The sequence below is a fragment of the Hemicordylus capensis genome, chromosome 4 (assembly GCF_027244095.1).
Source record: "Hemicordylus capensis ecotype Gifberg chromosome 4, rHemCap1.1.pri, whole genome shotgun sequence".
NCBI lineage: Eukaryota > Metazoa > Chordata > Lepidosauria > Squamata > Cordylidae > Hemicordylus > Hemicordylus capensis.
Window position 1 is genome coordinate 289,304,656 of NC_069660.1, and position 18,598 is coordinate 289,323,253.

The window sequence follows — 18,598 nt, forward strand, 5'->3', positions numbered from 1 at the left end:
GTATGTTGGTGACACCCTAATTACTACAGAAATCTGAAAATGAAGAATTTATACATCTCTCCCTTGAAATACATGTTTCCCAAATAGGGTATTTTTGTACTAACTAGGTACTTGAAACTTTGTTATAGTTTACCTTATATTAATAATCCCAAACACTACCTGTCTGTGTCTGTCTGACTGACATCCTTCACATGGTATGGAGGATTAACGGTGTCTGCCATGAATGTTGGCTCAACAACCCTCAATACCCTTCCAGCAGCTCTGGGAGCAATAGACAAAACAGAAGGCATTACCTTGTAATAGAGTCCAGCGTAACATGACATGGCATGGCACGCTCAGTTGTGGGAATTTAATTTACTTAGCACACATTTGACTTGGCCTTTGGAAACAATTTTAAATGACTGATATCCAGACTAACGATGCATACATGGAATAACATTTTATGTGTTTATCGGGAAAGGAACAATTTTTGGCAATCCCCCTTCCCTCTGCAGTACTCTTTGCCTCCTGAAAATATGGTCCTGGAGGTTATGGAACTCTCGGGGCCAAGCATTATTTATGTATTTATTAAAAATCCTATCCTGGCCTTCCAGCACATTGCTGCTCAGAGTGTCTTACAATCAAAGCAACAGAATACAATCAAAGCAACAGAATACAATAAAATACAGCATATTTTCAGGAGGCACAGGCAGCTGCAGAGAGAAGGGAGAGTCAGCAAAGATTGCCCCTTCCCTGTTCCGCACAAAAAATGTTCTGCACACACATCATTAGCCTGGATGCCAGTATTTTTATTCTGCACAAATAAGAATATCTGCTGTATGGAAATATATAATTGCATCAGGGGTCAAGAAATGTTGGCTTTGTTCACCAGCCAGACAATTTTTTTTAACTTGTCAAGCTATATTGGTACTTATTGCCAACATTATTCATCAGGATTTTTTCACTCTTCAGGCATCATTATTCACTCATCACAGACAATTAGTGGATTTCCTGAGCCCTGATTGGCATTTATTCATATAGCCTTTCATGCAAAATATCAGCCCTTTGGAAACTGGGGAAAGTGACCCCACCCTAATTAGTGCCTAGACTATCCCCAATATCTAAGCATGGCTTTTTGTTTGTTACTGCTTTATTTTATTAATATTTGAGCTTTCTTTTTCCTTAGTGAATGCATGTTTGGTTTCTGTCCAGCCTTCCTAACTTGCTCTGTCTTCTTTTTTTGTTTGCATGCTTCCTCAATTTTTGTTAACTTTGGAAGATCAAGTGAGGCAAGAAAAGAGGGAGAGGAGGGAGGGGATGGGGAAATATTCCCAGAGGAGGAGGAGAATCAAGAGCTTGAGGAAGAGGTGAAGGATGAAAAAGTTGATGAAAAGGGGGAAGGGGAAGAGGAAGAGGAGACAGAGAACTGTAATAAGGAGGAAAACAAAGCAGGAGAGAATGAAGGGGCCCAAGATGACCAAACTGAGGAAGGGACAGAAACAAGCAATAAAGAGGATTTGCAAAGGAGATACTCACAAGATGATCTAAGGTAAAATAGATTTTCATTTGTTAGCTAGTTCTTTTTGTTCCACCCACCCACCCTACCTTGATCCTATTTCCTGTGCTCTCCTCCATCCTTTACAATAGCTTGTTGTTTATATTCCCATGGTCTCACCATTTTAAATTATTTAAATTTTTTAACAAACGAAATAATTTCAGGCATTACATTTTAATTGTTGAGCAAGAGCTTTCTTTAGTAATGTGCTCTTGCACAAGATACAATTAATCACAGTCACTTCAGCTGTGCTATATAGCATAATGATTAAGAGCATGCGTTATGACTTGACCATTCCTGGTTAAAATCAGCCAAGAACTCACTTGGTGACTTTAGGAAAACCATTCTTGCTCATAATAAAATAGCCAGTTTCCAGAACCTTGCCACACCATACTGTCAACAGAACCCAAGAATGAAGCTCTACAGATATGTTTCCTATGAGTTCTTTTGAAAAAATAGACAAGTAAAACTTTTAGCTATGATCCCAGAGTCTGAGTAGCATAACATCCACCAACAGGAACCTCATGAAAAGGTACAATGTGCCATCTCCTAGCAATCCTTACAATATGCATACTACACACATTGCCTCTCTTAATATATTTCATTAGTGGGGTTTATAATACTATATTGTTTTAAAGATCCCTGAGTTAATAGTATGTGGGGTGTCCTCAACATAACTTAAGAAAAGAACTGCTAGATATTCATTCATTCATTTATTTTACATTCTAACATGGGAATGTTAGCATGGTTTTTCATGTTCCAGGCATGAGCTATTTCAAGAAAATTGTCTTATATCTAGTGACAACACTGCAAAATAATATGTTGAATATTTGCTTTGCCTACTCTGGAAAGAGCTGGAAATTTTTGATCATGCTTATTCTTATAATAATTGTATTTGTGATAAACATGACTGTATGGACTGGATCTTAAAATGTACTTTTCATTTTTATGAGTTAGTGCTGTGTCATTCTGTTTTGTGTGAAGAAAACATTCAGTCCTAAAAGCATATACTTGAAATGTAGTTGTTTTTAATGGAACTTTTACCAACTAAGTGTAAGTAAGTATAAGGCATTTGTTATTTTTTACAGTACCATTTCTTTGTTCCTGTATATTATTAGTTCTTCAGTACAACGAAACAGGGTGAAATCATACATTTTAAAAACATTTGCCTTCTCATGGTTTCTTTTGTTTCATTGAGGTGACTACTGCTTTTCTTTAAGGTGGTAGGTGGTGATGCAAGCACAAAGATCTATATATATTATTCTTTAAGGCATACCCATGGCTAATTCTATGTGTGGCAGCTCTCATGTGAGTTCGTAAGCAGAATCATCGTGGTGATTGGGCAATGGAGATTCCATATACAGATAGGGAGGAGGAGCCTGTGAGAGTAGAAGCACTATGGTGATTGGGCAGTGGAGATTCCATATGCAGATATTGGGGAGGAGCCTATGATGGTTAAGGTCAGTTGGAATGCAACTGTTACTAGTCAGAATATGTTGATTGTAGAGGAGAGGAATCTATATATATTTTAAAAAGGATAGTGGGCAGGGGTCTGCGAAGAGAGAGATCATGAGGGAGGAAAGAGCCCCTTCAGGAGAAGGAGGCTACTGTTGTGTGGATTAGATGAGGAGACAAGATGAACAAGATCTGTTAACTCGGGGGGGAGGGAGAGGAAAAAAGGAAGGATGGGAAGAAAGAGCAGAAGAGTGAGTAGAGGAGAGAGAAAGGTCCTGAGCCTGCCAGCAGCCTGAGAGGAACAAGCGGCCATGGCGGCACCTATTGGCTGCAAGGAAGGGCCCAGTCAAGCACTTCCGCTGTTTGGAGCTACAGAGGCTATTGGCGGAAGGAGGCAGGCAAGGGACGGGCCTGGGCCTGTCAGCGGCCTGAGGGGAACATGCGGCCATGATGGTGCTGGCAGCAAGAAAGGGCCTGGTCAACTGCTGCTGCTCCTGTGGGGAGGAGCAGGAGTGGGGCTCAGGTGAGGGTGGGAAACTGTCTGGGGATAGGGGGCTGCAACTTGGCCAATAGGCGCCAGCAATGGTGCAGCTGCAACCAAGAGGGCTGAGGGGAATGGAAGCAACCAGATGGATGAGGAGGAGCAGGAGTGGGGCTCAAGTGAGGGTGGAGAGATCTTTGAGGTGAGAGGGGCTGTGACGGGGTGAGGGGAGTAATCAAGTACTAGTGCACAGATGCTCTGTGTGGGTTAAGCTAGTAGTAGTTGTTGTTGTTATTATTTAGGAAATATCAAAATGAACTTAATTGACTTCAGTGAAAGACAAACAAACAGATATTGTCCTAAGGAAACGTGAATTCTCTAGATAGATTTGTTATTCCTGTGACCTTAATGCATCCTTATGATAGAACTGCATAGGCAACAGCACTGACCCTTCTGGAGCCTGGCACAGGACAGAGGGTCTTATTGTTCTTCCTTGATCTAAAAATCTCATGCCTCATTCAAGGAATGGACAAAGAGGAATACAGGAAGCTGCCATATAGCAAGTCAGGCCATTGGTCCATCTAGCTCAGTATTTTTTACACTGACTGGCAGAGGCTCTCCAAGGTTTCAGGCAGGAGTCTTTCCCAACCCTATCTGGAGGTGCCAAGGAGTGAATCTGGGACCTTCTGCATGCAAGCAGATGCTCTATCACTGACATACAGCCCCATTCCCTAAGGAGAATATCTTACAGCAGACAGTGCTCACATGTAGTCACCCATCCAAATGCAAATCATAGCAGACTCTGCTTAGGAAGGGGGACAATTCATGCTCTCGGCTGCAAGACCAGCTCTCCTCTCCAAGGAGCATTTTCCTTGGCTCTCTTCTGACCACTGCATCTTTGCTTAACTCCATGTAAGACATTTTGTCCACATGGAATTGCATAGAGACCAATAAAAAGAAACGGGTGCTTCCCTGTATGTTCTGTGTTTTGTACAATCTAATGTGCAGTTGCACTCCCACCCTCCTTTGATGCTATAGGGACCAGGAGCATAGGGATGTCTGAAAAGGCCCGTGTGCAACACCTGAGCTGCAGCCCCCTTTTTGTATATACCCAGCGGTGGGTATATGGCTGGGGCAGCTGCGGCAGCAGTCGCTTGAAAAATTGCTGCCAGCCACTTGCAGCCAGGCCCCACCATTTGCTGCCTTAGCTGCCTACTCGCCCACCCACCAACAAGTTGGCTGCTCTGTGGCCCCCACTAACCACCACCGTTGGCTGCCTGTTGTTTTTTTTTTTTGCTGGCCGGCCAGCACAGTATAATGACCCGGCATGAGACCATCCAGGGGTCGGGTGGTGACATCATTATACCACATCAGTTGGCCAGCACAGGATGGCAGGAGCTGCAGTGGCCAGCTGATGGATGGGTAGATGGCGGAGGTGGGAGCCAGTGGCAGGGCCTGTGGTTGTGCCCCTTAGCAACTCCAATGGTTCATGTTCATTACATGTGGCTCCTCAGTTCATTACATGTGACTTCTGCCCCTGATAGACACTGCCTTATTAGGCTTCACAGTGATCAGGAAATGATTGGAAATGAGCAGAAGGTGTTTAACTTGCACCTTGGTATCTATGCATGAGGTGCATAAGAAAATACTGTGCATTACAAAATTCTGACAAGATAGGTTTATCTGTCTTTTTTAAAGCTCTAGACATTTCTGAACTATGGCTAGTACATATGTAATTACAGAGATGACAGCTCAGAGAACAACAGTTAAATGTCAGCAATTTCACAGTCATTAAGAGCTAATTAAATTGTAATCTATAGTGACAGTTGATCGTTGAGGCTTCAGTAAGAAGGCTGTACAGACTGTTGGCAGAGGCACCTTGTTTCAGCAACAGTGTACAGAAAATGCATGAGGAAAACATTTACACATGGCTAACGAAATGTACCTGAACTGGTGAACACTATAACTAACAGTGATACTACAAGGCCAGATAAAGCCAACATACATTACTGTTTTGCAAAGCAAAACTGTAATAAATTATCAAACTATTATTTGAATTATTTTATTTTTGTAGAACATTGGCATTTGATGATAGTCTTTATAAATGTCAATCAATCAGTCTTTATTATGGTCTTAGACCACCATAGAGTAAAATACATTAAAACAGCATAAAGAAGCAATGCTATGCCTAAAACAGTAAAGGCCGTCACTGATGAGTAGGAAGGTGGTAATGTAAAAGCTAAAAGGTATACACTGCTAAAAGGCTACTGTTAAGCTGCAATAAACTATAAAGATATCAAATCTATGAAGTTAGGTCTAAAACAGTGAAATATGTTATTAATAAGAACTGCAAAAGCTTCAAGTGGTTAAAATCGACATAGTCTATGTAGGCTGTCAATAAAAACTATAAAGCTATAAAATACTGTGAAGTTTAAGCTAAAGCTGTAAGATATGCTGTAAAAGATAATCTGTGATAAAGTGAGCTGTGTCAGGCCTGATTAGCTCTTGCTGGGGGTCAGGACCTGAAGAATTTTGCAAGCAGAGCTTGGTAGCATTATATGTTATGACGGAGTTACAGTCAGTGAGCAGGAGAAAGACATAGAATTGGCCTGTGTGACATGGCATCTCAGCAAATAGTGTAAGAATAAGGGCAATATGAATGTCTCTGTAGAATGGGCAGAGGAGAAGGACACGCTGAGGCTCTACACACGATCAATGTGTAGCGCCTCATGGAGAGTGGGATTGGCCACCCAGATGAGCGCCCGCTTCAGTCGGGCGCTCTTGTGCCCTGCTGCAGCTCCCTCGGGAGCTCCAGGGGTCGGGAAAGGGGAGCGCCACCACATGATGCCCTGGCCCCCAGAGCCCCAGGAAGGCGCCGGGCAAGTGCGTGGTGCCTTCCTGGGTTCCCCTCCCCACCCCGAGTGTGTCAGCTGCGGCTGCAAGCAGCCTCTGCTGACATATGATCAAGCAAACAAGGTTAATGGAGCATTTGCTCCATTCACCACATTTAAGGGGAGGGGTTTTTAGGTGGGGTAGCCACTGTGGAACCACCAGGCTCCACAGTGGCTAGCCCACCTAAAAAACTCCTCCCCTTAAATGAGGTGGGGGGGGACTTATAACCTAACCACCAGGCTCACCCACGAGCCTGGTGGTTCTCACGGGTGGGGGGGAAACCGTGCTTGGCTCCCTTAGCCCGGTTTCCCCCCACCGTGAGATTAGCCTCGCTCTGTTGCTTTGACTTGCCCAGAGTTACAGGGGTATAGATGTTCGAAGAAGGGGGTCTTCCTATATCATCCTGCCAACACAGCCGTAGGCAAGGCACCACAATGAGCCAGAGTGACAGCCCATTTGTGTTCTGGGGCTTCTAGCTGTGTGAGGTATACAGTGGGAGTTGCTGTGTATCTTAGGCTTTCGTTGATGAAGAAGGTCATCAACCTGCCTTAATTGGTTTGGTGCTTTATGTCCGTTATACATTTTTTGATGAGTATTATTGCTTGCTTGTAGCCTATGGAGAGTAAGAGGCATGGGGAGAGCCCCAAGGATGATATTTTTGACAGCACTGATCATTTCCAGGTGGATTGATAATTGTCCTGTATTATTAAGGGAGCTAGACCCAGTGGGAGGAAGGATAGTCTTAGCCAGTAATTGATTATAGTCAGCCAAACATTAGCCTCTACTTTCACTAGGCATGCCTCTAGATATAGGCTGACATTAGAGACACACCAGGGTACTTGGAAAACTGCTCTTAGAAATTTGAACTGGACAACCTTCAGTGGGGTGAAGTTGGAAATTTGGCACCATAGAGGAGTTGTGCCAGTGACATGGCTTCAGACAGTTTAAGGGCTGCAGGTATGTAATGGCCTCCTCTTGAACGAAATAATTTTAGGATGGCAGCAACACTCCTCTGGGAGTGCCGTGAGCTTTTCTGGTGCCAGAGATATTGAAGACCAGCCCCCAGGTATTTGAAGCATAAAACCTGCTCAATTCTGTTTCCATTTATACCATTTATACACCAGGAGACTTGTCCCCTTAGCTAAGCAGGGTCTGCCCTGGTTGCATATGAATGGGAGATTTGATGTGTGAGCACTGTAAGATATTCCCCTCAGGGGATGGGGCCACTCTGGGAAGAGCAGAAGGTTCCAAGTTCCCTCCCTGGCAGCATCTCCAAGATAGGGCTGAGAGAGATTCCTGCCTGTAAACTTGGAGAAGCCACTGCCAGTCTGTGTAGACAATACTAAGCTAGATGGACCTATGGTCTGACTCAGTATATGGCAGCTTATGTTCCTATTATTGGGAATCTTGGTGAAGGTCATAATTTTGGTTTTGTGATCATTCCATCTGATCCTTCTTGCAGTATTGGGCAAGGGCCCTCAGAGCTCTTTGGAGACCTATGGGGGTCCTTGAGAGAATTGCTGCATTATCTACATGGAGTAAAGTAGAGATGTGTTTCTCTGTGAGCCTGGGGGTTGAAAGTCTGGACTCAGCATGGCGTTAATATAGACGTTAAACAGGAGTGGAGTAAGTATAAAGCCTTGTATGACACCCTTACAGTTTGGAAAAGTGTTTTATAGATGACCTTGGGGGTTGCACCTAACTTTATGGGACATATCATCATGTAGGATATGAAGAGATACAGCAAGTGCTGTTCAATTGAGGAGGCTTCCCGTTTCCCCCACAGATTGACTCACAATATGGAATCAAATGCAGCCTTAAGGTCTATAAAGGCTGCATAGAGGGAGGTTGTAGTGTGAGTGGAATATTTCTCAATGAGATGTTGTAGCACTAGACACTGATCAATGATGGATCATCCCTCCATGAAGCTGACTGGCTCCTCTGCCCAGAGACTTTCTTGTCACAGCTAGTCCCTTCATTTTCAGTATAGGTATCTAGCATATGTGAATGAGGGCCTTGCAATGAAGGCCTTCAGAAAGGATATTTCGATGCTGTGACGTGTCTATACCTACAGTGATTAGAATCATTTGGACAATGGTTTTCCCCATGACACACTATGGATGCGAAAACTGGACTTTGAAGAAGCAAGTTAGAAAAAGCATTGACGCTTTGGAACTTTGGTGCTGGAGAAGCCTTTTGAGGATACCATGGACAGCTAGGAAAACAAACAAATAGATCATAGAACAACAAATCAATCCAGAATTTTCACTCGAGGCACAAATGACCAGGCTCAAACTGTCATACTTTGGACACATTATGTGAAGACCCAGCTCCCTTGAGAAGTCCATAATGCTGGGGGAAATGGAAGGAAAGAGAAGAGGATGACCAGCAGCAAAGTGGATGGACTTGGTTATGACAGCAATGAATGGAGCACTGAGAGACCTTAAAGGCCAAGTTGAAGACATATCATCCTGGAGAGAATCTATTTATGTGGTCACTAAGAGTTGACGCCGAATTGACGGCACTTAATCAATCAGTCAATCAATCAAAACTAGTGTAGAGCTTACTGACTGTGCTGAGCTGGCTGATGGGTCTGTAGTTTGCTGGGTCATTGTCAGCCAGTCGTCTGACTCAGAGGATTCAGATGAGGAATTGTCTGATTCACAGCCCCCTCCCCCCCCCCAGGATCCTCCTGCAGGAGGCTGAGGAGGAAGCCCCTCGGATGGAGCACTCACCTGCTGTAGAACAGTAAGAGGTTGCCAGGGAGCCGTTGCTTTCTTCAGATGTGGAGGAGCAAGGATCAAGCAGCAGACCAGTGAGCCACGTGGAATGCTGAAGAGAATGCAGAAAGAAGCAGTGTGTTGGGCAACATAGAAGCAGCCAGTTGGCAATGTAGAAGCAAAGTCTGACAGGGGTGGGGTCTGAACTTGCAGGCCAAAGGCAGGCAGGGGCCTTAATTAGCTTCACCTGGTGAGGGACCTTGAAGAACTATAAAGCCAGACTGCTCCCTCTTCATCACACTGGTTTCAACTGATTGCTCTGGTGTGCAGATTCAGTTTCCAGCTCCCAAAACCCTTGTACTGTTTGCTCTTGGACCCTCGACCTTAGCCTGGATATCAACATGTGACTTTCTCTGGAACCCTTAGACTACGGAACTGGCAACTCAACCCTTCTCCTGGCAACTAATTAGACTTGGCAGCAATTAGACTTGGCAGCAACTACGATTTATGGACTGGCGATTCTAGGAGGGGTAATTTCCTGTTTCCATCCCCTGTGTACTTGACTGCAGTTTGGCTTCTGCTAAACACTGGTTTCGCTCCTCCATACTCTGGCAGCTGTTTTATATGTATTTCAGGAACAGGCGCCGCTGACAGTCATTCCTTCTACATTTTTGAAGATGGGAACAATGACTACTAGCCTCCAGTCCTTAGGAATATGGCTTTGTTTGTCAATAAATGTAAACAACGAGGCCAGAATAGAGGCCCACCGCTCTGAGTTGTTTTTTATTAGTTCTAGGGAGGTTGATCATCACCAGAGCCTTCCCAGGTCTTAGTTGGGAGATGAGGTTCATAATCTCAGCTGTCGCCACTGGCGACCAAACAGGCAAGTCCTCTCTGTCATGTCAGGGACATCCATGTTCTGCAGCTTCAGCCCTGTACAGATTGCAAAAGTTCTTTTCCCAGACCCCTGGTGAGACGTACCTGTCCTGGTGCATCGGGTCATTGTTGGGGAGATTCTCTGTGATGTGCCTCAATGAGGCCAATAAATGTGAAGGAATCACTCTTAAATAGACAATGTAATTAGAACTTGGTCACTATTGGATTGTCTGGAGGCGGACATCTAAGCATTTACAATTTGTTTGTTTTGTAATTAAGTACAGGAGTAGTATTATAAATAAATGTTTCCCAACTGGTTTTGTTCCATCAGTGATTGGTCCCCCACCCCAAATATGGCAATGTATACAGGCCCCTTGCCTTACTCTGCCTTGAAGCCCTTCTCAATTCCACACACAAACTTCTGCATAACTTGCTGTTGGACACTATGTGTAGAAACTGTTACTTAGAAGATTTTATTTTCATAAAGAAGACAAGATTCAGAATAGAGAAGATTCTTCTAAGAAGTAATTCTATTTCCATGTTAGAAGAAAAAAATAAAAATGCTGTAATTTTTGGCAGAAACGCTGCAGCGCTTCTGTTCTTAAAAGTTATTTCAGTGAGTCTGCAGCATTTATGTCGATGCAGCATTTACATCCAAATTGAGGGCAATGGAAGGAGTCGTGGCAGAAGATAAAGCAGGACCCTCCAACCAAAAATGCAACCAAACAATTTAAAATAATTTAAAATAGTTTAAAAGATTAACTAAGTATAAACATTAAAATATTCTATATCTAATAGCTTTAGTTATTTATATAGTTTTATTTATTAAAATGGCTTATCTGTCACTAATAGGTGAGGCCCGTCATTGACTGGACAATGTCATTTTGCGCAGATTATTTATTCATTCATTCATTCGATTTTTATATCGCCCTTCCGAGCTGGCTCAGGGCGTTTACAATTAAAAACAGAAATCATTAAAAACAATTAACAGAAATGCAAATATAAACACCAATTTAAAAACATCTTAAAAAACAATTTAACTATCAAAACAATTAAAACCCTGAAAACCAGATTAACATTAAAACAATTAAAACTAAATAAAAACCCTAAAAGGCCAGGCCAAACAGATGGGTTTTAAGGGCTCTCTTGAAGGTCAGTAAAGAATTAAGATTACGAATTTCTGCTGGGAGTGCATTCCACAGCCCAGGAGCAGCTACAGAGAAGGCCTGCCTCTGGGTCGCCACCAAACGAACCAGTTGTAACTGGAGACGGACCTCCCCAGATGATCTTAACGTGTGATGGGGATCATGTAAAGGAAGGCACTCTCTAAGATATCTTGAACCCAAGCCATTCAGGGCTTTAAAGGTAATAAGCAGCACTTTGTATTTTGCCCGGAAACATATCGGCAGCCAGTGTAACTGTTTCGAAACAGGCAACATATGGTCTCTCTGGGTTGCCTCAGAGACCAACCTGGCTGCTGCATTCTGAACTAACTGAAGTTTCCAGACTACGTACAAAGACAGCCCCACGTAGAGCGCATCGCAATAGTCAAGCCACTGTTTTGAGGTCATCCTCTTCGAGGAATGGGCACAGCTGTCGAATCAGCCAAAGTTGATAGAAAGCACTCCTGGCCATAGCCTCCACCTGAGATACCAGGGTGAGGCCTGGGTCCAGGAGTACTCCCAAGCTGCGCACCTGCTCCTTCTGGGGGAGTGTAACCCCATCCAGCACAGGAAGATCTAACTCACCCCTCAGATTCTGAGCCCCGACAATGAGCACCTCCGTCTTGCTTGGATTCAGCTTCAATTTGTTATCCCTCATCCAGCCCATTACAGCCTGTAGGCAGGCATTTAGAGAATGAGTGCCATTCCTGAAGATGAAAAGGAGTTGAGTTGAGCAATTATAGGCCTGTTTCCAACCTCCCATGGCTGGGCAAGGTAATTGAGAGGGTGGTGGCCTCTCAGCTCCAGGAGGTCTTGGAGGAAACTGATTATCTAGACCCATTTCAAACTGGTTTTCAGGTGAGCTATGGGGTGGAGACTGCCTTGGTGGGCCTGATGGATGATCTTCAATTGGGAATTAACAGAGGAAGTGTGACTCTGTTGGTCCTTTTGGACCGCTTGGCGGCTTTCGATACTATCGACCATAGTATCCTTCTGGAACGTTTGAAGGGGTTGGGGGTGGGAGGCACTGTTTTACAGTGGTTCCACTCCTACTTCTCGGATAGATTCCAGATAGTGTTGATTGGAGATTGTTGCTCTTTGAAATCTGAGCTTAAGTATGGTGTCCCTCAAGGCTCCGTACTTTTTCCAATGCTTTTTAATATCCACATGAAACCGCTGGGAGAGTTCATAAGGGGATTTGGAGCTGGGTGTTACCAGCACACTGACAACACCCAGATCTACTTCTCCATGTCAACTTCTTCAGGAGCTGGCATATCTGCCCTAAATGCCTGCCTGGAAGCAGTAATGGGCTAGATGAGGGAGATTAAACTGAAGCTGAATCCAGATAAGACGGAGGTACTTATTGTGCGGGGTCAGGACTCTAGAGACAATTTTGATCTACTTGTTCTAGATGGGGTCACACTTCCCCAAAAAGAACAGGTCGCAGTCTGGGAGTACTTCTGGATTCACACATCTCCCTGGTTTCTCAGGTTGAGGTGGTGGCCAGGGGTGCTTTCTATCAGCTTCAGCTGATACGCCAGCTGCACCCGTTTCTCAAGATCAATGATCTCAAAACAGTGGTACATTTGTTGGTAACCTCCAGACTTGACTTCTGTAATGTGCTCTTTGTGGGGCTGCCTTTGTACGTAGTCCGGAAACTTCAGTTGGTTCAGAACGCAGCAGCCAGGTTGGTCTCTGAGTCATCTTGGAGAGACCACATTAATCTTTTACTTATGGAGCTACACTGGCTGCCAATAGGTTTCCGGACAAAATACAAAGTGCTAGTTATAACTTATAAAGTCCTAAACGGCTTAAGCCCTGGGTATTTAAGAGAGCGTCTTCTTCACTACGAACCCCACCCCCCATTGAGGTCATCTGAGGAGGTCCGTCGCCAGTTTCTGCCAACTCGTTTGGTGGCTACACAGAGACGGGCCTTTTCGGTCACTCCCCTGAGATTGTGTCCCTGCTGAGATACAATCCTCGCCATCTCTGGCATTTTTCAAAAAACACCTAAAAACCCATCTTCGCCCAAGCTTTCTCGGCTTCCTAATTTTTTAAAAAAGTTTTAATCTCTGGTTTATTTTTAAATTTTTAAATTGTTTTAAGTTTTTTGTATATGTTTTAACTTGTTTTATGCTATTGTTAAACGCCCAGAGACGAAAGTTTGGGATGGTGTACAAATTTTATAATATAATATAATATAATATAATATAATATAATATAATATAATATAATATAATATAATATAATATAATATAAATTATGACCACTGAGAGACCTAAAAGGCCAAGTTGGACAGATCATCCTGGAGAAATTCTATGTGGTCACTAAGAATAGGGGTATACACAAAACTGTTTTGCCCAGTTCGATTTGACTCCAGACTGGACTCAAACTGGACCAGGCATATCCAGTTTTGTGCACCCTCGTACCCCACCCCCCGGGTTTGGCTCAAGTTTGAGAGGGTCCAGGGTTCAAAAAAATTTTTAAACAATAATTTTAAAGTTACCACTGGGTCCAGGCCTCTCAAGGCAGCCATTTTTGAAGGCTACCGTGCAGGACTATAAACTATTTGCATGTTGGGAGAGGGCCAGAAAGGCCTGAAAATGGGCTGAACTGGCCCCGTAAAGAACCAGGGGAGGTCAGGGGAGGCTTTAGAGGCCCTACCATGGCAGCGCACACATACCCAGACCCAGAATTAAGTTAACCCGGACCCAGCAGTGAGTTGGGGTTTTTTAGATTTCGAACCCCGGACCGGCTCAAGGTCAAGACAAACCAATCCTGGTCTGAGTCGAGGACAACCCCTCAAGCCAAACTGATTTGATGGCGAACCAACTCTATCTCGAGCCAGTTTGCACATTCCTAGCTAAGAGTCAACACCGATTTGACGGCACTTAATCAATGTCAGTTCAGTTCAATTCAGTTCAAGGTTTATTACAGTCTATGACCAGCACAACAAGGAAATAGAATAGAACATATAACACATAATACCACTTATATCACAATACCCTAGGGTATATTACTGAAACCACCAAAAGCCTCCCAATCTTAAGGAGGGAGTTAATTACTAAAAGTCAAAAATTTATAAATAAGACAGAATGAATATACAATTGAAATAAAAACATAAATAACAATTAAAAAGATAACAGGTCTACGGTCTCAAAACCCACCAACTATACTATAACTAAAAAGTTATAGGGCAGCACTGGATTTATTAATTAGAAGTCGACGCAAGCTTTGAGCCCCCACATAGAAGCCCGCCACTTTCCAAGTAATGGCAGGAATACTATCCTCAAGCAGGAAGCCCACTTATTGGCTAGGCGAATTTCCTGGGGAACAAGCCAGCAATGGAAATATTAATTCTAGACGTAAGTCCCTATAAACGGAGCAATGAAGCAGAACATGTTTGATTGATTCAACTTCCCCATCACCAATCCTGGTCCGTCTCAAGGACGAACCCTCAAGCTGAACTGATTCAATGGGAAACCAACTTGATCTTGAGCCAGTTTGCACATCCCTAGCTAAGAGTCAACACCGATTTGACTGCACTTAATCAACCAGTCAATCAATGGTAAATTTGAATCATGGTAAATTTGAATCTGAGAAAGATCTTCTGCTTCTCTGGGGCATGACATCATTTTGGAATTATTGAATAAATTGTTGAGTGTTAAAAATCTGTTGAGAACAATAACAGTTAAAATATAATTATATTAAAATTTTCTTCTTTTAGAAGATTAAGCCTTTTCCCCAGCATATTCTGGTGTAAAAAGTGGTGCATTCAGCTAATTTAAGTGAACATAACAGTCTATAGCCATCAAGACTACTAGCCCTCAGCCCTCTTCAGATGTTATTGCCTGAAGCCGCACTCATATTTAGAGCACTGAAAGTGGTCAGAAGTCCTTCCCAGGACAGTCATTCACTGCCTCCAGCTGAGCAGTCATGTTTATGCCACTTTTCATGAGAAGGGGAAAGCACTTTAATCATGATGGCTGGTGTTTCCATGAACGGCAGCCTGGATTGCCCAAGGTTGTTGCTTATGGAAGCACTGGCCATCATGATTACAACGCATCCCCCATAAGTGACCAGCTGGAGGCAGTGAGTGATAGTGCCCTGGCAGGACTTATAACCCCTTTTTGGCTCAGTATCCATGAGTGCTGCTGCACTCTATAACATCCGAATAGGGCCATTGATAGACCTGGAACATAGGAAGCTGCCATATACTGAGTCAGACCATTGGTCCATCTAGCTCAGTATTGTCTACACAGACTGGCAGCGGCATCCCCAAGATTGCAGACAGGAATCTCTCTCAGCCCTATCTTGGAGATGCCAAGGAGGGAACTTGGAGCCTAGATACTCTTCCCAGAGCAGCTTCATCCCTAAGGGGAATATATTACAGTTCTCACACGTGTAGTCTCCCACTCATATGCAACCTGGGCAGACCCTGCTTAGCTAAGGGGACAAGTCATGCTTGCTACCACAAGACCAGGTCTCCTCCATGAATTTGTCTAAGCCCCTTTTAAAGCCTTCCAAGTTGATGCCCATCATCACATTTCATTACTGAGAATTTCATAGGATAATTTTGTGCTGTGTGAAAAAGTACTTCCTTTGGTTGGTCCTAAATTTCCTGGCAATCAATTTGTTTTCATTTACCCGCTGAATGAAAAACCTGTAGATTGGGGTACTAATCTTGATATTGTCGTTAGGAGGGGAATACAACAGAATTTAACTGGCCTCCTCCTAAAGTCATACACAGAGAATAAGCATAAGAAAGTAGCAGGGTGTGTTTTGTTGGGGGTTTTTTGGTAGAGATTGAGCATTCAGTGCAGGAGTTCTTGACTATTTGAGTATCCCTGTTCAAATTGTTGTGAGCAGAGATTTAGTCCATCTGGAGCAGACCCTACCTTGATTCTGCTTGCACCCTCAGCTCTTTGCTAGCTGTTACCTGCTAATACCCTGTCTTCCTCCCTTTAAGGACCTCATCTTAGTGGGGGCGGGGAGGATTGTGCCTGCTGGGAAGCTCTAACAATGATGGACAGGAAATGAGCATCTTTTCCCACACTGAATGATGGAACTAGACTAGGAAACCTATCAATCTCTGAAGGAAGTGGTGATTATTTCCAATTAATGAGAAGCCTGCCAGGATCAGCCCCACACACTGCAGTAACTACACAAAGCTAGCAAAGGTATTTATTACCATCTGTATTTTAAAAATATACTAAAGCACAGGAAAGTGGTGGAAATGAATCAAATGATGTCAGGACTCTAAATATCAAAAACATTTTTGTATAGAGCATCTATATTTCTAGCAGGCACTTCCCCTCCTGCAGATCAAATATAAGAGCTTCATTAAAAACTTTCAGATTTTTCACATTTTTTAAGAGTGTCAAACTCACTTTTCTCTCTAGTAAATCTCAGGTTTTAAAAATAGTTTCAGAATTGTCACAGTAGCACTGTTAGAACAGCCACACTTCCTTTAGAAACATGATATCAAAAATTACCCATTTGGGGAATCATAGGATTGAAACATACCTGAAGATAATCCAGCCACTTGCCCTAAAACAGGATCTTCCACACATTTAGATAATTTCCTAACAATTAATCCACAACAACAATCCCCTTTATAATCACAAAAGGGGAATTTACTCAGAGGTCATCTCGTTAAATTACCCAGCTTAATTCACCCTTAGATTCTACATGCATTTGGATCAGGTTCTTTTGAAATCATGTAATTTCCCCCCAGTTAATATGTATACTATCTGATTGCAATCTGTTTGTCATTTACACCATGATTTAAAGAAAGATGTGTAATTGCTTAAAACATTACACTTTTAGCACTACTAAATATCTCACATCCAGACAGAATTTCTAAATAAATTTATTAAGGATATTTTATTACAGTATTAGAGTTTAAAATTTCTCAAATGTTTATGAAATTAAAAGAAGATTCATTTTCAGTTTATTTTATCAATGAATGGGGCATAGCCCCCAGTCCTGTACAAACTGAAAATGGCAAATAAATATTTCCTGTGCAATACTTTTGTTTTATGTTCAGTTCTAAAAAGAGCATTCTTTTCAGGCATTGACCTCCAGGCATATCTTTGTTTCAGTTCTTTAAAAATTAAATTTCATCTTGAGCTTAAAAAATCCAGCCTTCAAGTTACAGAAAGCTTTTTTTAAAAATCAATTTAAAGTACTTCAAAATAGTGTGTGTTCAATGAATCAGACTTCAGTGAGTCAAGTTTGTAATGGCAAGCTAGTCATTCATCGCACTGATGCTTAGGGAATGCTACTTCCTACACTGATTGTTTTTTCTCTCTAAGTACTAATTACTCCACATATCGAGGCATCTTCACATCCCACTGTCATATTTTTGTTCCTTTTATCTCTTTTCTTCTTCTTCTTTTTTACTGTTGTTTCCACTTTATCTCTTTCTCTAATAACATTTGGCTTGATTTAGATTCTCAAAATGCATCCTTCCTCACAAAGGCACTATAGCAATCTCTTTATAAAAATGATTTACAAGGCATGCATGTAAAAGATTGCACAACTGAAGTTATTGGCAAAGCAAGAAATACTTTTAAAAGTTAGAGCCTAACTACATATCACATGCAAATGCATATGACTGAGGCCCACTGCCATTTAAAAAAAAAAATGAGGTTCTGCTAAGAACTAATCTGCTTTCCTTTCACTATCATCTTAATTGATAATTACCATCTTCACAGGTTAGCCCACTTCCTTCTCAAACACTCACACATCCTTCATCTTGAATTGGGGGGTGACATCATCACAAACTATGTCATTGAAGTCCCTATGTGACACTACAACTGTACCAAATTTGGTTCAGATTCAATAGGCAGTTCACAAATTAACCAACTTCCAGCTGAAACATTCACATGTCCACCATCTTATATTGGCGTGGATGACATCATCACAAATACGCTGTTGAGGTGTTCCTATGTGTCACTACAATTTACTAAATTTGTTCCAAATTGGTTCCCATTTGCAATTGGCAACTCAAATGTTCATGCATCTACCATCTTGAACTGGGGTGAATGTCTGGATGATATCATCACAAAGTACACCATTGAGGTGCCCCTATTTGTCCCTATAATTGTACCAAATTTGGTTCAAATCGGTGAGGTGGTTCACAGGTTAGCCCACTTGTGTCTCAAATGTTCATGTGACCAACATCTTGTATTGGGGTGGATGAACTTATCACAAACTATGCTGTTGAGATTCCTTTTGTGTCACTACAAGTGTACCAAATCTGGTCCAAATCGGTCCAGGCAATGTAAAGTTGATAGAGATACACATGCGCGCGCGCGCACACACACACACACACACACACACACACACACACACAGAGGGAGCTGGATGGTCTCATACGCTTACTTTCCTTAATAAAAGTAGGCTAAAAACTATTTAAAATATTTTAAAAGAGGAAATAATCTTTGGAGGGAGGAAATTTGTAGCAAAGAAG

The 18,598-nt window shown here is 42.6% G+C and overlaps 1 protein-coding gene across 48 annotated transcripts in view; it reads left to right on the forward strand.

Moving 5' to 3' along the window:
* Window positions 1-18,598, forward strand: part of RIMS2 (regulating synaptic membrane exocytosis 2) — a 741,645-nt gene that overhangs the window by 643,530 nt on the left and 79,517 nt on the right. For 32 of the 48 annotated variants that reach the window (XM_053313368.1, XM_053313376.1, XM_053313371.1 and 29 more), the window contains one exon: window positions 1,259-1,528. The exons of the other annotated variants lie outside the window; for them this stretch is intronic. In XM_053313368.1, coding sequence (XP_053169343.1) covers window positions 1,259-1,528 — 270 coding nt within the window. The remainder of the gene's footprint in view (window positions 1-1,258; window positions 1,529-18,598) is intronic. 48 annotated transcript variants of the gene reach the window in all.